This window comes from Alligator sinensis, unplaced genomic scaffold, assembly GCF_000455745.1.
Source record: "Alligator sinensis unplaced genomic scaffold, ASM45574v1 scaffold1672_1, whole genome shotgun sequence".
Classification (NCBI taxonomy): Eukaryota; Metazoa; Chordata; order Crocodylia; family Alligatoridae; genus Alligator; species Alligator sinensis.
The window spans coordinates 46,591-69,654 of NW_005843559.1; the positions used below are offsets into that span (position 1 = coordinate 46,591).

At 41.2% G+C, this 23,064-nt stretch overlaps 1 protein-coding gene across 1 annotated transcript in view; it reads right to left on the bottom strand.

Moving 5' to 3' along the window:
* LOC102383271 (probable E3 ubiquitin-protein ligase RNF217) overlaps positions 1–23,064 on the bottom strand; it is a 59,255-nt gene that overhangs the window by 23,521 nt on the left and 12,670 nt on the right. The window contains exon 3 of the mRNA XM_025195526.1: positions 10,867–11,031. Coding sequence (XP_025051311.1) covers positions 10,867–11,031 — 165 coding nt within the window. The remainder of the gene's footprint in view (positions 1–10,866; positions 11,032–23,064) is intronic.

Consider the following 23,064-nt stretch of genomic DNA (forward strand, 5'->3'; position numbering starts at 1 on the left):
GGCAGCAGCGGGAGCACAACGGCAGTGGTAGGAGCTTGGCGGCAGCAGTAGGAGCCCAGCGGCAGCAAGCGTGGAGCTCCCGAGAAGTTCCTTTAAGTGCATTTAAGAAGTGGGTTTAGCATTTGCGAATATTTGAAACTGTGAATGCTGAACCCGCGAATAGCGAGGGTTTCCTGTAGTTTTAAAAGTAACTTTCCTCTGTATATCACAAAAGGGGAAAATTGTCTATATAACTATGGCTTCCTTTTCAGAAATATCTAAACAATCACAAGTCTCATAAACATCAGTGATAACTAGAGAAGATTTACATTCAAACTACATTTATTGCTTTGCACTTACTGTGAGGAACCTGGAAATCTTCTTTCCACCTCCAGATGTAGTTACAGTTATCTTAAGTATTACTTTAAGAAGTGCGATTTTTAAACTTAAAAAAAAGTATTTCAGGAAAATGGAAAGCAGAGTTGAACCCAGACAAACAGCCCTATTCAATTAAGCTATACTGAATTAAGGGCTGTTGGTTGTAGCTGTGTTGGTCTAAGGACATAGGCAGACAAGGTTGAATTAAGGCCACTTTGATTCCGAATGAGTTCTGAGTGAGTGTTCACCCTGGGTTTCAGTAACCTACTTTGAAATTAAATACCGATTAGCTTTTCTGACCATCTCTATGAAAACACATCCTGAGTACAAGTGCACAGGACTGTGGTTTTGGAGTTCTTGTTGTTAGCACCTTCCTCTGACTGTTGACCTCTCATGAAATTTTCTACCTTGAAAGTGGAGGTGACAGATGCAAGCCTTCTTGGACAATAGTGACAAGCACCCTGATCCCGGCCACAATGGCTAAACATCCCCAGCTTTTTTCCATGTCCCCATCCCTAAATACTATGAAGGCTACAGAAACTCCACAAGGAAGCTACACATTGAGTTTGTTGTCTGAAGCCCTGAAAAACCTAGAGCTGAAATCTGGCAAGAATACTTGTAAATATTTAATTTTAGCAAGTAAATTAACTGAACTTCTGTGTGAGAAATTGTGAGCAGCTGAATGCTGATCACACTGTTTTGTACATTCTATCCTCCTCTTCCTTCAGAAATGTCTGTCTCTTCTTGCAGGCTATCCCTTATGCCTAGAGCTGCTTTCCAAGAACGTCCAGCCGCCACCCATTACATGTAAAATCCCATTGCTTCAGCAGCTTTGCCTTGTTGGTGCCTTCCATCCTGAAAATATTTCACTAAAAGCAGAACAACCAACCCCACAGAACAAACTTCTGTCATCAACAAAACACTTGCTGTTGCCTGGATTTTAAATTGTATTTTGTATCCTTTCCCCAGCTTGGCTCTCTTCTTAGAAGCAGCTTGATATAGAAACTGTGTACAATGCAGTCAGTCACTACAGTTTGCATAGTGGATATACATGATAGCTCAGGTACCACTGGCAGCACAGTCACATCATCATGGAACTCAGCAGTCTGAAAAACCCGTCTCTGCTAAGATGTGTGCTATGGTTACTGCACTGATTGCAGTATCTGAGCTAACTTAGGTTTTATGTATTTAAAGCAAGCTTTTCCATGTCTACTCAAGATGCAGCAGCTAGACATTAAAAATCTAGCCTACTTTATAAACTTTTGCTTACTAAACAGTGAAAACCACAATAACCCATTTCCTTTAAACTGAGCATCAGCATCACTTTCTGCACTTCCCTACCCCGCCAGCCCCACCACTCTCCTTGACAACTTTTAATTTTTCCTCCTCCATTCTTTCAACAATTTTTTCCCCATGGTCAGAGCGTCATTTCCGAAACAGCAGCAGCTCAAATCACTGTCAGTGGTGTTGCTACATCATCCAGAAGAATGTATTCAAAATCATTATTAGAACCACCTTCTTCACAACCACTTCCAAACACCTGCACCTTAAATATAAAACAAATTATTAATTTTAAAACGCACCAGCTTGCAGACCCCTTAGTTAAACTCATGTCTCTCATGCAACCATGTTCCCACTACATTGCCAGTGTGTTTGTGTGTTCAGTTGGCAAACTTTAAAATCTGCCCCCAAATTCCAAAAATAAAAAATATTAAGTTTTGCAATATAGTTCCTCAGTCACGTAAGTTCAGAGTCAGATAAGGCTTCAGCTCTAAGACTTCCAAAAAATCTCAAGATACAAGCCCAAGGGAGCAATGAGAATAAAGCTTTTAATAGTTTTCTTCAATATTAAACCAAACCACTGAAATTATACCTAAATGGACTCACAACAACCTAGCTTAGCCTAGTTCTCTCTCATTCTCCTGTCCTATTGAGTACAACAGTCTTCATAATCAGAAATTCAGCTGGTAGTGAACACCATCAACTGTGCTCCCAAGAGCAAATCCTCTACTACAGAGCTTTCCAAACTGTGTGCCGCGACACATTAGTGTCGGCGGCAGTGTGTAGGTGTGTCGCGCGAAATGCAGAAAATTTTGCGGAAGGGCACCGCGGAGCTCCCTTACTCACGTCTGCTTCCCTTGGCCCCTCCCCCGGAACTGAATTACTGTGTCGCGAAATGATGCATGTCTAAAAAGTGTGTCACCAACATGAAAAGTTTGGAAAGCTCTGCTCTACTAGTTGTACCTGGTAAAGTTCTGAAGTGTGTGCATCCTCAAATAGACAATTCTCAGAGGAAATGTATTTACTGCGAATTATTTATGTTCCTTTTAGGGGATTAAGTCACTTTGCAAAGCATGCATATTTCAACCTTACCTATCCAAAGTACCCTTTTATCAGGAACCATGACCTTGCTTTGGAGGTCTATCAGGACTGAATAAATTCAGTTAAATCAAAGAACTTTCATGTCATTCAGCTAGATCAAACATGAAATATCTTTGGTTTTGTAGCTGGGTAACTATTAAATAGCTATCCAACTATTAAATAATTAAGGGGGACCTTGGTGGAAGAATGAATCTTTTGTAGTACTTCAACTGTGAAATGCATCTTCTTTGTTGTAGATAAACATCTAGTACACCTGTCCCTAGTTTCCAGACATTACTCATTGAAGACAAATATGATATAACTTGAAAGCACCTAGCTTCTCACAGTAATCCCTTATCTGTTCTTCCACCACCATTGTTGAAAGCTAATTTCTTCAAAGTTTTGATTATATTGATATTGGTGTAAGACTATTGGCTGCACAACTTTAACATTGCTACTTGGGCTCCATATTATGTGGTAGCAAAGTGCCAGGTGAAGTCTGTATAATCAAATCAGGTTACTTAGAAACTCACAAGTGACTTTCCATCTGATAGACTCCAACTCTGGTTCATACAAACATTTCACTCTCCCCGCCCCACTCTCCTTCATAATCCTCTAACAGACACACAGTCTGTATCTAATGGAGAAAATGAAGATTAATGGATCAAGTGTCATTTGAATATTTTTCCCCCAAAAGGAAGCACAGCAGGACTGTGACAAGCAACAGGCACCAGACAGAATGTACAAAGCCAGGAATTTATGAGTTAGCTGGTTCAATGTATATTACAGTTGCTTGACAACTCCACATTTTTGAGCAGCAGGATGCAGACATGAGAACAAACGAACTCCAAGATAACTTCCTTCTCTGAGGAATCCACTAGCATTACTGGTCTTACCTTGGTGATAAGCATGCAGTTCTCACTCCGGCCCAAGGGCACACTACCAACCCCAGCAGCATACTTGCATAGCATTTTAATCATGAGTAGTCAGTGCTTTTATAAAAAGTATTATGTCCATTTTAGATCAACAGCCTGTACCACAGAAGTATACCCCAGAAAGTTTCCTCACTTGCAGCTTTAATAACTATACTGTACATGTACAGGCAGTTCTCAGACCTATGACACAATTTGTTCCTGAAAACCGTGTCTTAAGTCAAAATGTTGCAACTCGGAACCAATTTTCTCATAAGAAAATGTTATAAATAGGGGATTGGTTCCTGAACCAAGGCCCAATACCCTATTTTCACCAAAAATACCCCAGAATTTTGTACTCGATTAATTATAGATGAGTTATATGGCTACACTAATGTATTTATATTGTAAATAACAATCATATTGATTTGGAAGGACTTCTTTGAGGTGACTTTGCTGGACTTTTGGAAGGGTTCTTGGCTGGAGTCTTCTCAGGAGTCTTGGCTGCAGGTTTTTCTGGAGTCCTGTCTGCTTTCTTAAAGAAAGTGTCCAAGGATGTTTGAACAGATGTTCTCCAGGGAGATGAGCAACGCAGTGAACTTGTTCACTGTCATGGCATTGCATCGGATCAAGCATTGTAAGTTAAAACTGGCATTGTAAAGTTGAAACAGGGTGTCAATTTAAAAATGTTGTAAGTGCAAAACGTTATAACTCAAAACACTGTAAGTCGAGGATTGCCTGTACCTTTAAACAGAGGCTGCTCCATATTTCTTTACACTAACTAAATCACTCTGAACACTATTTTATGTTGTATGCACTTATTACTGTGGCGGACGAGTGGTAGGCCAGGCTGTGGCCAGTAGCCCTGAAACGGCAGGCGGGTACTTTTGACCGATGGAGCAGAATTAGGCACGGAAGTGTATCAGTTAAACAAAGAGACTGCTTTACTTACACCGTCGCTGAATACAGCATAGGCAGAAAGTTAGCTTCAGTTACAACCAGACGAGAGCTCTTTAAACCGAGGTGAAATGTCCGTGACAATTCAACGAGCATGCAGAACACGGAGTACAACAATTCAATGAGCATGCAGGATATGGGGTACGTCAGGAAAGTCGATGACGGGGAGTCGTTGGTGGGTGATCAGTCCGCCACGTTCACTCTGAGATGGACGCGGAGTTCTCCAACTTGGGCGGAAACTGCTCTAACTTTTATATGGCTAGTGAACCAATTGCTAGACGCCACGTAGAAATAATTTAGAACCGGCCAATAATGGTGTGCGTATTTACATAGGGATGGCGGGAGCTTTTCTGCATCAGGGTTCTTCACCATAGCGGAAATTTCATCGTGCCGAAAAGCTTCATTGTGCTAGAAAATTCCACTGTGCCGAGGCACTTAACTACTAAGTTCTGACAATTACTATTTGTTATTTATTATGCCATATGTTGCTTAATGTGTTATCAGTTAGCTGATAAAGTTAAGCTTCTTATCCATTGCTGGTACTTCTCTAAATACCTTTCTATCCAGTGAAAGTCCTCTATAAACAAAGGTATTAAAAACCTTGTAAACAAACATTTCCAACACCCCACCCTGCACACTGGACCAAGAATAGGCAGTTGCCCGTCTGCCCCCAACCCTGAACTTTCTTAATCTCTGAATCCTTCCATAGACTTTCACAGACTGTCTTTCACAGAGGGTTAATAAGGAGCCTAGGTAAGTCTTTAAAAGAAGAACTAAATGCAATTTCATTATCTGTTCACTGAATTATTTAACAAAAGTCCATATTAATCCGAGTATGTGATTTACAAAGAGTGCAGGCACATCTCGATCTGCAGTTGCTCTCTTGTTCACAGAGCCACCTTCTGCTGTAGCAGAAAGCCCCCTTTTCCTCTTGCCTGCATTTGCTCTCCCCTCTTTGGATATGTTTCTCTTTTTCTACCTTTTCTTCCTTCCTCTCTCTTTTACTTTAAGATAAGGAATTGTGTTTTAAAATTTGTGTGTGTGCATTTTGTATCTCCCCTTGTAGTTTGGTATTTTTATCTATTTGTGTGCCATGGCATTTGTAGCTTATATTTTATACTCCTCACCTTTCAACTAAATGTGTTTAGTTTCATAAGTAAGTTATACATTGTAACAATGTTAACAAGGGCAGGAATCAAACTGCCCTTCCCTGTATCAGGCTGGCCCCTGAAAGAGCAAGTGAATCAGTGACTGAATGCGTAACACTGTAGCAGCAGGCACCAATTAACACCTGGAAGCTGCAGATCAGCCAACGGAAGAACTCAATAGAAGACAATGTAACAACCAGGAAATCTCTAAACATCACTGATCAAGGGCTAGAAGCCCTGGCCTGAGTTAATCAACGCCGGGGACCAACTTTTGGGCTGAGTATCTCCAGATCAACCGCTCCCAGAGCCCTATTCAAAAATTCATCAACGGACTCCCAAACCTGCATGTACACGCGGATGACCTTTGGGGCTGACAAATACCGTCCAGTAGCCACCGAGGGGGGGAAGTCCCACGAGGGTCAATGACCCCTGGATTGGGCAAACCTGAAAACTGGGGAGTCACCAAAGTCTGCCAGGGACAGATAAAAGGCAGTGAAAAGTGACCCTCAGCGGCGCCCTCTTGATCTCCAACTCGACCAGACCTGTCCAGCCAGAAGGACCAGCTGGCGACCCCCTTCTGGAAGATAACACCACACTGAAAGAAGCCTCAACGACAGACTCCAGCACTTGTAGGATAGGTATACCCGACTCTGTAGCCTGCTACTGTGTGTGTGTATGTGTGTACATGTGTGTGTGTGTGGGGACCAGCCCCAAGGTTTATGATTACAGTGTTTCAATCTCCCTAATAAACTAGAATTTTAAGGATCCCGAGTTGGACATTTGTAGCCAACACTGCTATTTAAAAATTCCCCAAATCTCCAACAAGTTCACGTTTCCCTCACAGAGTACTCTCTCATTTTATTTCATAACTGTGCTTATGGAAGAAGGCAGATTTTATAAAAGAGTTAAATCACAGTCTTTCAAGACATTCAAAACAGCCATTTTGATTATGTTCCTTTTTCACAGGACTTTTACATAGCAGGTTGTTTACACTGCTCTAGATGCATCTGCCCAACAGCAAAAACAGGATTTTTTTTATATACCAAAAACACAGCTCTATTTTAGAACAGGCCAAACTGTAATAGGTACCAAAATAATGCATACAAGACTAGAACAGGAAGAGTTAAAAATAGAAGATTGGATTTCATATAAAATATACATTCCAAAGGATTCTTATTCTTTACTTTATAAGTGTTAAAGGCAAATACCGCAGTTGTGTTTTGACACCATGTAATGCTTTTGCTGGTTTATGTTAAATATGTCTTGTAGGCCTCAGCCACCCCTATATATAAATTGCTTCCTTGAGATGAACTAGTGCGTAGCAGTCACTTACAAAAAACACAATGTAGAATTGAAGTTGTACCTTTCCAGAAGCTGAGGCTTCAAACCTCCTCTTTCAAAAATACTGGAAACCAGGAAATGTGCATGTAGAGGCATCCCTTCATTTCCCCAGAAAGAGCATTAGTGTAATGGGACAATCAGAAAGAGCCACAGTTCAGGTAACACTTTACTGACATTGATATGGACTGACATTTTACACAAACTGTACCACAGCTAATAGACTGATACCCAATAGCTAGCTGCTTATATGAAGAGGCAGAATATCATCTGCAACCATGCACTCTAGGGGCTACAGATAATTCCACAATATATCCCCCTTGTTGAAACCAGTTTGCCTGCTAGACTCAATTTAAGATAGTATTTTTTAAAGCAAACAAGATTGAACAGTAGCGCTCTTTCAATACTTCAACTTTGTGGGTTTTGGTGGTATCTCAGTTCATTGGCTAATTTTGACCTCACCACATTGCAAATGCAATTACCAAGCAGAATAGGTAATAAAGTTTTTAGAAGAATTTCAGCATGCATCAAAATACAATAATGACAGGTGATAAGTGCTATGTAAGAACTAGGTATTTTTATTAATAACTGTGCTATAATATTATGGGGGAGGGCAGCAACACCACAGAATGCTGTACCAGCTACAGAGACAAGATATTGTTTAAAAATTGGCAATTCTCAACCTCATTGGACTCAAGGTACCCTTCATAGCACTCATTTCTTAAATATGGAAGAAATAATTCTTCTATTACAAAGAACTCAGAAAGACTATAACAGATTAAAATATTTTTGACACTATGGATTCTCATTTGAAATCTCTGGGTTTATCTTGTGAATCATGTATAGATAGCTACATAGCCAATATTATTAGTATTGTGCAGCACCCTGAAAGGGATCTCACAGAACTCTGGTTAAGGATCACTTGTTTAAACAAATGTTTTGATACACAGTTCACAGATTCTGTAAGCATATGGGATTCTCCTTCCCTCTTGAAGATAAATGTACTAGAACTGACAGCTGATATTAATAATCTGAATTTCCTCTCAAATGCAGCTTTTCTAATGCAGTTGAAGCCATATCATAATGAAAACAAACTAAGCCTGTGTCACATGAAAGTCACCAGCATTCACCTTCAAATAATAAAAAAAACACTTTGAGGACCTGTCACATTCATTCTTTGTAAGTCTGTAGACAATAAAGGTCAGCCTTTCCCACATTAAAATGGTACTATGCCACAGATTACCAAAGATTACTGTACAGATCACTGAGGGAGCAGTTTATTAATTCTATCCCATGTTTCAGAGTCCTTCCTATCAAGTTCAGTGAAAGGAGGAATGCAAGGTAGCTTTTAGCTTCTAAACAAGTCTTTGGTCAATTTTTCCAAAACAGGAGCCCATCTTTAGACTCCTAAAGAAGTGATCTACCAAAAAAGGAAAGAATAGTCAGCATCTTCATTCAAAGCAAACAGGAAAAAACAACTGTGCCCCTAGTACTTCCATAAAAATCAGCTCACATCTTTCGATGCCTAATATTGATTTAAACAAGTATGTTTTGACTTCTGGCTTTTTATATGACCATGCTTACGTATCGTAATAAGTGGAACTATATACACCTGTAGAACTACATAGCTATATAGATAAGTATAGAAAAACTCTCGAAAAACAAAATAACCACCCCCGCAGCCACATTATGCAAACATGTTTTGAAACATTTTACTTCCTAAAAAGGGTTTTAAACTAGAACAAGTAAGGATAGCTTGTGACAGCATCAGCTGAGAAGAAAACAACAAATTCATATACACTCCCTTTTTATCTAACGTGTGGGAGTATTGAAATGATCACTAAATCAAACTGTCATGAAAAAAGCTCTGAAAAGTGGAACATACTGCCCCTTCTCCAAACAAAAACCTTACTAAATACTGTGACATCATGGGTATTTTCATCATTCCCATGCACAGCGTAAGACAGTCTGTAAATTGATAAATATTCTCTTATTTAAGTAGCGCAAACGTTTGTAGCACTAAAGCTGAAGATTTGCCAAAAGTTGGTTTTGTTTAACTGGAAGATTTATGAGTTGATAATGACTGCATAATATTACATCAAGGAATGGTGATATTAATGTCAGAGAGAAACTAAGGAAAAAAATGACTTTTTCATAGCTTAAACGGCAAGTGAGGCTGAACTGGAACACTTAGCCAAGTCAGTTTTTCACTCAGGTTTTGGATATTTAGTTAATTGAAGTATGGCTGAAAGTAAATATATCAGTAATTTCGAATAAATTATCCCAAACTCAGGAAAATCGAAGTTTGACTTGCATTTAAATAATTCATAGGGCTAAGAGATGCAGATGCATGGATAGGGCACTTTAACAACCTTAACTCTGTAGGTAAAGGGTGGGAAGAGGAATTGTCTGTCTTTAGTCAAAATCCATCTGTAGTTGGCAATCAATTTCATCTAGTGTAGAAGGAAAACCACTGAAATGCCTTGATCTTAAATCATGTCATTATTGTGCAATACCCCTAATATGATGGAGTTAAGATCATTTGGGTGCCCTAAGCATGCATTCCTATAAACTTACATCTGGATTTCGTCTCAAGATTAACTTTGATTTTCCTGAGTTTGGAAAAGTTAGAAATATGTCCCTACTGTATTGTATTTTGTTTAAAAGAAATTTACTTTCAATCTTAACTCCATCATAAATATAGTTTGAGAGAGCTGCCTTTTTTAAAATTACATGCATTTCTAATCATATGTGCTAAGCATTCTAGTGAGATTGTTCTTATCATTTGAAGAATGAAACATTAATTTGTTACGTTTAAACTTCTGTAGCTCTGTATACACTTTACCTATTTTACCCTACGTGATAACACAAAGCAGCTAGTCCAGAAAGGCAGTTCAGCTGGGTTTATAGCTGCTTTACACTGACAAGACACCACAAAACAGCTGGAGCTTGCACTACAAATTTCCTCCCAGTTCTGCTATCTCTGTATGTGCACCTACCCTTTAATCCTTCATTTCCTTCTGGCATCTGTTCCTTACCAAGCTCTACATGTTAGACACATATGCACCAGGTTTCCTCCCTCTTTCCTGCACATTTAGTCATGTCCAACCTTTGTTTTCTCTTCCTGTGCTCACTGATGATTAGAAAATAGGCCTAGGCAAGAAGCTAAAATAGCCACTGGTTTATAAAAAGCCAGAATATCTTCAGGAAAAGCCATGGCTTGCAATAATATTAGAAATTGGAAAGGAGCACTGTGAGAAACAGGTGAATGCAAGAGATCATCTTCAAGGACAGCTTGTGCCCTTGTCCCATCAGAACATTTGAGGATGGAGGCCATTATTGAAGAAGGCAGCTCATGGCATTCTCTGTAGTAGGACATTTTTCTTCAGCCTCTGCTGAAGAAGTGGCTTAGCAAAATAAGTATTTGAAAAACTGACCATTAATCCTAAAAATGCTTTAGTATGGCCTAATTATAAGATGCAAGTGAACTGAGTGGTAAATTTCCAAAGACCAACTCTGAGAATATTTTGTTACTAAAATACATTTATCACTAAAAGACACTGAATTCTTTAGTCCATAAACAATTCATACAATATCATAGAAAACACATTCTTTGTGCATAATAACTTATTTAAAATTTTATTAGGGGCAGAAGTCAATTCCATCTCATCTGTGGACCACAGTCCAGCACCTCCATATTAAGCATACATTCTATTAAAGATTTGTAAAGTACAATCTTCAGTTTGGATAATTAGCTCATAAACTTTGGTATGAGGCACCAGAGGGTTGCCTACCTTGCATCTGGGACATTTTTGGGCATTCCTTTGCCCATGTTCAATCTCACTGGCCCAGTGACGCAGCAGCTTGTCCCCTTTTTTGTATTCTTTACAGTTGACGCCTTCATGCCAGGGAGAGTGGCACTTAAAACACCAGACAAATTGGCAAGATGGACACTGGATCTGCACAAAACAGGAAAAATCAAATAGATTTGAAAACTGGGCACAGAACACGCACAGAAGACCACCTTGAACAAGAGCCTTTTTAATAAGGATGTCAACTGTGTATATGACCACAAAGGTCAAAAAACTCAAAGAATGCTAATGTAAAATATAATGAAAAGGGACCAATTTACTATTCTAATGTATGGAACTATGTTAAAACCTGTATGGTTAGTTCCTCAAAAACTAAAAAGCAAACATCTCATATCTGGTTTAAGTACATACTTAACTTTAAGCATATGAACAGACTAATTCAATGCAATTAAGTACATTCTAGGTACTTTGTTGGAGCATGGCCACAGTAAATGCTGAATGCACAAACCTTAATACTGCCTACTGGTACAAGGAGTTTGATGCACACTTTTATTTGATACCAAGTGTGATGAAGTAAAGTTTACTCTTCCCACAAGATTTAGTATTGTGTAAGTTTCTTTTAAATAGATGTATATTATTTCATATTTTACATATTCATTATTGTGACTGCCACGATGGCTCAATTATATCTATTTTTATGAACTTAAAGCAGGGGAGGGCAATTATTTTGGCTGGAAGGCCAATTTATCAATTTTAGTGAGCTGCTGTGGGCCAGGGGAGGGAGAAATGGGGATGGGATGCTGACCTGGTTTGATGTGGTGGGGGGGAGGGGAGGAGGGGGAGCAGCAATTGAGCTATCCCACCCAGGTCTATCCACTCCACGTCCACTATCAGGGGTGCCTTACAGAGAAGGCAGGCAGAATCTGTATGGAAACTAGTTGGGACCCCTGTAGACCCCTGTGAAATTTGTTGGTGACACTGAGCCACGGCAGATGGGATGCGGCCGGGGTGCAGAGTCTGGCAGCGGGACAGGCAGGCAGGGTGGATTCTGGGGCGGTGACAGAGCAGGGCTGGTGCCCACGGCAGTCAGGATCCACTCCTTGGGGAGTGGTCCCAGTCCTGCACCATCACTGCTTCGCAAACCTGGTCCTGGCCCCTGCCTGCCTGTCCTGCTCCCAGATGCTGCTCCCTGCCAGCCCTTGGCCCCATCTTATCTGCCTGGCTGAGCGTGTCCTGCCCACAGGGATCCTAGCCAGTCTCCACGGAGACCCTGCCCACTCCATCTAGCACCCCTGACAGTGGGTGTGGGGTGGATGGGCTGAGTTGCCCAGTCAGTGGGGCCAGGTCTGGTGATGGTGGAGACAGTAGCGGCAGGAGCCGGAAGCAGTTGTCACTGTGGGGGTTGCTGGGAAGTGGAGACCAGCTGCTGCGCTGCCCTGCTATGCATCCCGGGGTGGCAGGACCAGCCACACATGCCATGGCCCTGGCTGCCCCCCAGTGCCTGGGCCAGGCAGGGCTGAGGGACCCGCTGCAGACTGTATAGAGTCCCTTGGCAGGTTGGATTTGGCCAGTGGGCTATATTTTTCCATTCATAACTTACAGGAACTGTAATGCCTAGTAATCCTAGCTTCATTTGTGTTCAGCATGGTATAAGCACAAAACGTCTTGTTTGCATTCAATTTAACTGAAAGTGGGATTTTTAACCAGTTTGACTCAGTATGTTGACTGACTGCAGTTCAGTTTGCCCCTGTAAGTTCATGGGGGTCAGATCATAGAAAATTAGGGTTGGAAGGGACCTCAGGAGGTCATTTAATGACCAACTTCTTGCTCAAAGCAGAACCAGCCCTAACTAGATCATCCCAGCCAAAGCCTTGTCAAGCCAGGTCTTAAAAAATTCCAAGGGTGAAGCTTCCACCACCTCTCTGGGTAACCTCTTCCAGTGCTTTACTACCCTTCTTGTGAGAACATTTCCCCTAATATCTAACCTAAATGACCCTTGCTGCAATTTGAGACCATTGTTCCTTGTTCTGTCATCTGCCACCACCGAGAACAGTCTAGCTCCATCCTCTTTCAAACTACCCTTCAGGTATTTGAAGGCTGCTATTAAATCCCTTCTCCATCTCTTCTTCTCTAGACTAAATAAGCCCAGTTCCCTCAGCCTCTCTTCATAAGTCATGTCCCCCAGCCCCCTCACCATTGTTGTCGCCCTCTGCTAGACTCTCTCCAATATCTCCACCTCCTTTCTGTAGTGGGGGGGCACAAAACTGAACACAGTACTCCAGATGTGGCCTCACCAGTGATGAATCGAGGGGAATAATCACTTCCCTTGACTTACTGTCAACACACGTACCAATGCAGCCCAGTATACCATTAGCCTTCTTGGCAACAAGGGCACACTGCTGGCTCATATTAACTGATTGTCCACTGTAACCCCCAGGTCCTTTTCAGCCTAGTTGCTGCCCAGCCAGTCAAGATAAACCAATGTATTTCATTTTAAAGTGATATGTCCACAGGGGTCTACCTAAACCAGTCCAAATAAATCCAAAACATCCTTGCTGCCCTGGAAGAGCTTATCCACACCTGCCTTCCACTCATTTGGTGGCGGTGCTTTCATTCACTTTCTACAGATGTAAATGACTACACCAGGGACAAGGCAGAAAAGAATCACCACCAGAATGTTTGATGCACGTTTTCTTTTCTCTAAACTATGCCTCACATTTAAACATCCACCACTTCTAACACATTCTCTTTTTAGGAGAAAAATGAAAAGATGAATTGGCTGACTTGAAACTAAGCAAGCTATAAAGTCTGATGGTCTTTACACGATAGCAAAATATGAGCTGCTTCATATTACAGGATTCATAGTACACTGCGTAACAACCATTTACTTTTTACATGCATTATTTCAACATATTCAGTGTGACAAGACCCTGCGCATGCAAACAAATATTTGAACTAGGGATGTCCAACTTCTAAGCAACTTGGGGGGACAGCGTGCCCCACCTGTGTGGATGCCTCCCTTTCTGCCCTGCATGCCCACATGGATGCTCTTCTCCCCCACTCCTCTGCATGCCCACACACCAGTACTCCCTGCCACCCACTGCTGTTCTGCATGCCCGCACAGCCCTGGCTTCACTTCAGCTCCCCATGCCATGCTACCTGTTGTGACCCTGGGGCAGGAAAAGGAAGTCAGAGAAGGGTGGAAGAGTTGCAGCCAGCAATGGCAGGGAGCTAGGGCTGGGTGGAAGCCTGGGGGCATCAGCTTAGCATCTTGCAGGCTAAATGTATGTGTAATTAAATGAGAGTTTATCTAAGAGGGGCAGCACAAAACTTAAAGTCATTCCATTTTTTCCCATGATACCAGGAAAAAAACATAAAACTGGTCTATCTATCTTCTAGTTCACAAAGTTTATAAACTATGTATTACAGCCTTGAGAGCAAGTGAATGAGATTATTCAAGTGAAAGTAACTAATCTATTTTCAGTGCCCAAACTGGTACAAAGAATAAAATAAAAAGGATTACAGTATACCAGATACAGTTTCCATATTTATTTTACTTATTTGATGGGCTATTCCTAATTGTAGGATTTTCTGCTTTTTTAAAGGATTTAGGCATTTTGGCCTAGTTATGAATAAGTGTCAGTGGGGATTAATTCTCGTTTTTAACCCGATTTTTGTACTTTGAAGCTTAAGTGTTATTGAAGGTCTATAGGCCCTAGCCTTTTTTGACATTTCCCCATTTAAAAGAAACTCCATGTCCTGAATCTATAAAGGGCAACATGTTGCTTATGCACACATAATGGACACAATAAGGACATAATGATAGCCCAAGCCCAAGTACCCGAAGTCTATTAATGCATCTCCTTTAGTAACACACCATAATCTTACCCTTAACATTGAATCAACAATAAATAAGTAAAATAAAGCAAGGAAAAGGGACACCCACCCACCTTCTGCATTAACAGTTATCAGGTCCTTGAGTGGGGTGGAATCGGGCCCTTACTGCTTTCACTACCTGAGTGGCTCAGAAGACTAGCATAGGGATCATAACTCTCTAGAAACCAACATCTTCAGTTTTAATTATTGGTTTACTGGCCTGGACAATGCCCCCCTTAGACGATTTTAAAGAACATGCACTTTTATATGTTGGTCACAAAAATAAGTTAGTCAGGCATGATGTACTTAATATTTACAGTAAACAAAAACCTATTGTGCCACTTTTCAAAGCTTGTGACCCTTACTTCAATATGAATCGATAGCCTTAGTTATGTCTTCTAAAAACTGAAGATCTTCATCAGTTGCAATAGCTATTTAATTGACGTCGAAGTGTCAAGTAATACAGATCAAAATCTTTCTCTCTGGAAGTCTAATAACTGAAGTATCTTGCCTGGCAAAGCATCACCATAACTTGGAGCAAAAGTCATTTGATTCTAAAACTGACATGTTTGTATGCCCTATCCCTGTACTGTCCTGTGCAACTGATGTTAATGAAATATGGTAGTTGGTGGAAATGTATTAATAAAAATACATCAAGAAAATTGGTATCAAGTTCACCCCAGGTTTGTTATTTAGAGGGCAACTCAAACAGACATGATCCTCAAGTATTTGCATTAAATGTAATGCTCATAACCACAAGTAACCCTACTGAAGTGAACTAGACTATTCACTGGAGTAAGCCCTATGTTTGGTATAATACCAGGTTTGGAGCCTCCTACTTTATTCTCCTGACCTCATGCCCCCTCCCTTCATTACTGTAATTATGCCACTTCACTTTGTACTGTTGTTCTATGTTGTCTGATAGTACATTAATTTGGTGGGGGGAGGGGTAAACACTCCTGAAAGTCAACAACTTCCGTTTTTAAGGCTGGTGGTTTCAAACGCACAAACCCCTGGATTTAGATGTGAGATTGTGGTATGTTTGAGAAGGTGCACACAAGTGAAAATTATAAGAGGATTTCAAACTTCCATTTCACCTTTCCTCAAAGTGTTTCTCAGCTTTTCTAATGACTAAGGCTAAGCAGAAGCATTACATTCAGATTGCCCTAACCATGCTTGGGGCAATCTAAATGGCTAAGTGTGCTCACAAGGCTTAAATCACCCTAAAATGGCATGCCTGATCTGAAGTTTGTTCACTTGAAGAAATAACTGTAGATCTGCCTGGGTTATCCTGATCTAAAATGGGTTAATGTGGCCTAATGAATGCCTGCATAACATAGTCTAGGGGCTCAGAAAGCCCAGACACTCTTTGCAGCCTAGACCTGCCAGTCCCTACCCCTTGACCTACCTCTGGTGAATGCTGCATGTGACAGAACCCAATTCAGATTTAGGTGGCTCAAAATAAGCTGCCTAATCTGAGTCGGATAATTTCAGCACTTGTTTGCACCCTAAATTAATATTTAGTGAACAAAGTATGACTCTTGCTTCAGTCAAATTGTATAAATAGTCAAAGAATCAGAGCTGGAAGAGACCCCAGGGGTTAACTGAGCTCAACTCCTGCATAGACAAAGGATATACTATTTCTAAAACCAATACTGTAACTGGATATGCATGGGGCACGGCCGACAGGCTGCAGCTGTGGGCTGGAGCCGGGCATCTTTTCGCCAGGGGCTGGGCTCGCAACATGCGGGTTGCAGCCACCCCCAAATTTCGCTGTAGCTCCCTTCCAGTGCCACCGCTGCAGCGCACCCGGCATAGCCCCGGCTCTTCCCCAAGACACAGGGGAGCGGGAGTGGATGGAGATGGGAAGGAACATGGGTGGGAGGGAAGCTGTTTTTCCTCCTCCCCCCCATGGAGGTATTAAATGCAAGTTTGGGAGGAAGGATGAGTTGGACTGGTGGGAAGAGGTCATTCGCTCTGGTCAGAAGAGGGAGGTGGGAATTGGAGAGGGTAAGGTGGGGTAGATTGCTTCTCCCCACCTGCACCCGCCCAGGATGGGGGAGGGGGTTGTTATTTTAATATTTTATTTTGTTTCTAGAAACTCTCTCTCTTATTGTAAGCCACTCTGAGCCTTTTTGGGAAGCAGAGAATATAAATCTAATAAATAAATACATAATTGGAAACTACATCTCTTCCCCTTCTTTAGGGATACAGCTTTTATGAATTATTGGATCCCAGGGTTTTGTTTTATTTTATTTTGAAGACTAAGATGAAAGTACTCATCCAGAGACATCAAGCAGCACTGCCTTCTTTGCATCTTCCATCAGTATCTGTCCCTCACTATTGACCACTTGACCCCTGGTCCACCTTTTCTGATGGATAATTTTTTCAGAACAAACTCTTCCTTGTCGTCTAGAACATCCTTTGTCAATTAGATCACTTTTTCACCTTTGCTTTCCTGATCATTTTCCTGCCTCTCCTTGTTACGTTTCCTTAATGACTCACCTTCCTTTCCACTGCATACACATTTCTTTTTTGATTGTGAGGTAGCTAAGAAGCTCTTTATGTAGCCATGTCAGTCTCCTAACTGCAGCTCTTCTCATCTTTCCACTGTACTGGAATAGCTTCTAGTTGACCCTCTAATATTACAGCGTTTAAGAACTGCCTTCTTTCCTGGCTCCCTTTAACCTTCACTCTTGCTGTTCATAGCATCTTGTGTACAAATTCTCTGAACTGGTTGAAAACTGACTTTTGGATTTCAGTGTCTTACTTTGTAATCCTTGTGCCTTTTCTTTCTTAGAATCATGACTTCTGTCATATCATGATCACTTGCTCCCAAATTTCCAGTCACCTTCATATTTGCAACCAATTCTGCCTTATTGGTCAGAACAAAATTGAAAATAAATAACTAATTATATCCTCAACTTTCTGTATCATGCATAGCTATCCTGTATGCACTCTAAGAACTTACTGGAAAGTAACATTTTGCTGTATTCTTCTTTCAACAGATATTAGACAAAAATCTTTTTAGGGTGGTTTAGACAGGGATGATCCTGCCATGAATAGCAGGCTAGATTAGGTAATTTCCTAGAGTCCCGTCCAGGCCTACCTTCCTAAGATTTTGTGCTCTCTTTCACAGAAGCTAATATCTCCATTAGTTCTCTCTCCCATAAGTTTTAAGTATTTTTTTTCTTACCTGCTTGAAGGATGCTGCTTATTTCTGACTTTTCAGTTTATAATTACTACAACGGGGTCTATTATAATTATATCAAAATTATACATATTTATTTATTTGATTTATATGAAGCCCTTTCCAAAAACGGTTATGGGAAGCTTACATAAGAAAACAGAATAATTTAAAACAGGAGACTGAGAAGAACAAAAAAACAATTATATCAAAATAAAACAGAAAACCCCATAAACATCTAATTCTAGCTTTGTTTGGTAAATTCCAGCTCAAATACAAAAGTCTTGCAGTGCTTTTAAAAGATGTCCAGGTTTGGGCTATAGGGAGTCTCATGAGAGAGGGAGCTCCAAAGCTGAGAAGCAGCTACTGAGAGCAATCTCCCACCTATTTTCACCAAGCAGACTTGGCATACTGACAGTACTTGTAGGAGGGGCTGGTTGGGCAGAGAGAACCCTGCTTTCCCCGCTGCCACAGACCTGCACCATGGATCTTGGGCAGCAGGGAAAGCGGAGAGATCACACTGCCCCTTGTCCTGCACCAGCAAGGGTAGAACAAGGGGTCATGAGTGCTTTGCTCAGTGAAACAGAAACACACATTGTGGCACAGCACAATTGCTCCATTCAGTGACTTGTTTCTAGCCTTAGAGACATCTATTGCCAGAGTCCAATGTGCAAGATGGGGTCCCAAGGCAAGATCCAGGGATAGCACCATGATAAAAACCCCCAAATCCTCTTATTTTCTAGCAACTGAGAACAGGAAGGGAATCTGCCTTTTCACAAGTGTTGCTGTTGCTTATCTACTGTTGACTGGTAAAGCTTCAGTCCCCCAGTTAGAAGCCATCCAATATGTTTTCCAGGCACTGTTGAAGCCTATTCTTAGTATTTTTTTAAACATCCAGTTTCTTAAACATCTAAGTCCTGTCCATTACTGAAACATCAGCTGGAGTCTTATGAAAACGCTCTTTACATAAATTCCAAGGGGCCTAATTTCAAAGATGCATATTAGTACCTAGTAGCTCTCTCATCCCTGCACACAAATAGCTACCTTTCTGCTGGTCAGAAACAGAGGCAGAGGTCTCCTAATCACTGCTCATACCTTGGGCCCACAGTAATAAGATGTTGGATAATCATCAATTGTAAGAACATAAGTAGCATACATGGGATCATACCAAGGTCTATCTAACACAGAAACTTTTCTCCAATTGGACTCCCTTAGCTCTCTAGTTATTCTATCCTTGCACTCCCATTTCTGTTTTATCATAATTTGTGCCATAAAATCAGCTGCAGTACATTTAGTGGCCTCACTCTATCCATTGAGGGAGGGTGCATAGTTTCTTATCATCATACAACAAACAGGTCCATCTCCCACAGCACGGTAAGAAATGCTTAAGAGGGAGAGCAGGCCTTATCCACAGTGATTAACCCCATGCCATACCCTCCTTGGCATCCATCAGGGCTAAATTTAATTATGGCTTTGATTTTAAAAGATTTCAGCCCATTACTGAGATTAGAAGCTCTCCAGTAACCATCTGGTTCAAAATAATGATGTCCTACTTTCTGAAATCTAAGTAATACCCTTGTATCCTGTCTTCCCCAGTAACAGTTTACCATATTTTACCTGGTGTTAAATCCCTATTTCAGTATGTGAGGTAGAAGAACAGACACTTAAGAGTTGTCATGTTGTCCTGTTGCACATGGAGCTGGATTTAATCCTCTAGTGGCCAGTATTTTTCTCAAAGGAAGAATTTTACTCAGGTTTGGCAGTCAGTGATTTTGAAGCCGTTTTATTCATCCTTCTTTTAAAAAACGCATAAACAGAAGCAGGCAGTTGGCACTATATTACTTGAATGAAAAAGTATTTTCAACCTTCACATTTCCTCTATCTCCCTCACTTCCATTCCTTTTATCATGTTGTTGATCCTCTATATAGCATTTCACATACACTTCCCTCATCCTCACATTCAAGTTTAGAAACTTCAGGATCCTACCTTCAAGCAATGAAGTCTAAAGAAGCAAGAGAGACGGTGGACAAATCTGCCTCCATTTTCCTTGTTCATTTATTTATGCTGTTAAGCAGCATATTAATTTATGGAGCAATTTATGCTGGGAGGAAGGGTGGGTTTTTTGATTAGTCCTTGGGTCAGAAATGAAAAGTTCATTAATGGGATGGGTAATAATGGATACAGGACAGGAAGTTTAATCCAAATTAATTTATTTTCAATCCATGGGACCAACATGTCACTCTTTAAATTTTACCGAGGAGGTTCCCTTCTGTGGTTGCAAAATTTACTTCCTATTAATGAACTTTTCATTTCTGACCCAAAGACTAATAAAAAAAAGTAAATCTCTCCAGCACCACAGAATGAGTTTGCTATCCCTAATTCAGACAGTGGGCTTCAGGGTGGAGCCCATCCTTTACTTTTAGACAATTACCCACCCTATTGTTTTCATTGGCAAAAAAGCCCTCAGCCATTAAAACACAACACACTAAACTGAAAACCTGTATTCAGATTAAGAGGTGTAACAAATGGATGTGTAAGCCTTGTGTTGAACTATTTGTAATCTCTTTATATATTAATAGAATAGAATAGAACAGAATGTGTGTGTATACACACACACACACACAGATATGGATATGTCATTAGGGCTAGTTTACTCTTTTCTTTTAAAAGCTAGGAGTTGTGCTATACTGAACACAGCAGTATCAGCACCACTGCTGAGCTACTCCTAGACCTTGGTCCCTCTGCTGCCATTCTGTAAACATCATGTGTATGAACCAAATCATTCAGAGGCAGCACATTTCCTATCAGCAATTCAGATGTCCCCAGATGCAATTATTTTCTATTATTTAGATTTGCATAGTAACTTGGAGCCCCAGTCAGAGCCTAGGATCCCATGTGTGAGGCACAGCATAAACAAAAGAAAAAGACACTCCTTGTCCCCAAAGATTTTACACTAAGTACCAGATAGATAACAGTACAGAAGGAAACAAGTAGTTAATATTAGGGCCTTGTTACATCTCACACTGAGCTGCACTAATGTTGATGGGTGTTAATGCTAGCTTGAGTTTGAAGCAGTCACATTTCAGGCCAGAAGGGGCCAGGAGGACTGAAAAGTAAGAATCTCCCCCCCACCCCAATTTCAGGCTTTCCCTCTGCCCCCCTGGGATTCCCCCCAGTTTTCGTCCCCTGCCTCTTGGGGCTCCCCTCCTACCTCCTAAACACCCACGAGGCATTACTTAATTGTGGTTGGCCACACTGTCCATCCTGGCAAAGCAGGAAGGGAAAGGTTAACCTCCCTGCCTAGCTGCCACCACTGCCCTGCTGATGTTCTTCTGCCCCAGAGAGCAGTAGCAGTAGCAGCAGGGCAGGCAGTTAACAACATGGGCAGACATAAGTAAGCTGGGAGTGGAGAATGGCCGATGGGCAGTAAGCGGGGATCCGGATTGGTGGCTTGGATTGAGCCCACTGTTCCCCACCACTGGAGGTGGGGGCGAATGGGGTATTTTCACTAGGATGTAGCCTAAAGTGACTGCATCTTAGTGTAATGTGAGCTGAGTAGCATGGATGATAATCCTGCTCTGGAGTGGCGTAACTTTAAGCCGCATAATGAGTGCTTAAAGCCTGTTTCAGATGTCAATGTCAGGACAATTCAGGGGTTCAGATTTCCAGGAGCCATCCAGAATTACTGGGTAACAAGGCCCTTTGTCAGCATGATGAGCAGTAGTTTCAGCAAATCAGCAAGGTAACGTAAAAAAACAAAAACAAACAAAACGGATCATGCCAAAGGAGAGCGTTATGAAGGGATTTGAAAAAGAATAACGAGGTAACTTTGAGGATACTCACAGGCTACTACTCCTAAGCATATTTGCTTGAGAAATCTACCAAGCAGATGATGGAGGCTGACACCAAGGACTGACTAAAGCTGGGAGCTGATCTTTCCATGAGGAATGAAAGGGACAGAAAGTTTTTGATTTGCTAGACCAGGGGAGCTGATGGTGGGTCCAGGGTGCCTGCCCACTTATGCATGCAGTGCAGGGCCTGTAAGGTGTGTGTCCTCTGGCCATTCAGAAGTTAGACAGCTCTGTGCTAGAACCTAAGAAACCAGCAGAGGGATGAAAAAAGGGTGAGGTGATTAAAGCAACAAACTGGGACAATTTTCCTTGCATCGGCATTCTGGATGGATATTAGTGAGGCAAAGCTACATTTGCAAGCCTGAGCAAAGAAAATTGTGGCAATTACAATAGGAGATAAAATGCAAGAATGCATAAGGCAGGCTGCATCTTACATGTACAAGTCACAGGGAAAAGAGGTGTTTAGTACAGCAGCATCAGAAGGGGAAGGTAATCTCTGCACAGGACTGCTTAGGGGCTTTCTACACTTCACACTTGTTAATGCTGAACAAAACAAGAAATCACACAACTTGCAAGGAATAACAGCCATGTTACTTTAAACATAGCAGCTGCTCTGACATACTCTGAGAAATGCCTCCAGGTCAAAACAGTTCGTTCTTTCAAGTGCGACTGAGAAACAAAAGCAGGTGACTTGAACAGCTCTTCTGGGTAACGCTCCCATTATCAAATATTTCATAGAAAGTTTACTGCTTTGTATCAGATTATAAAACAATCAAAACTCAAATCCACTCAGTTCCACAGGTATTTGTGGAAAGGCATCACAGCAGTCACTCTGAGAAAACACAATCTGACAGATCCTGATAACAGAATTGGATTTTAGAGCAGTCTTATCAAAAAGGAGAAAAAGTTAAAAATATATCCAATTAGTGCTACAAGATAGCTTTATTTCACATATGGATATTTTGTACTAGATGCCTGAAGGGAAAAGCCTATAGTTTATATATACTTTTACGCTACAGTGGAACAACACAGTCCTAAAAACTGGGATTAAATGATCATGCCAGGATTCTACCCATCTAAAAGCTGCTAGAGGATTCAGTGCTATAAGGGTACCCCTGCGATCCTTGGGTTTTCTGTACAGATTAGAAATTCTACATAAAGTTCAGGACTCAGGGCAAGTTTACATGTGCTCTGGGGGAAGGGAGGGGGCGAGGAACAGCACTTTAGTTACAGAGGATCCAAGAACTGCTCTAAATAAAGTGCCA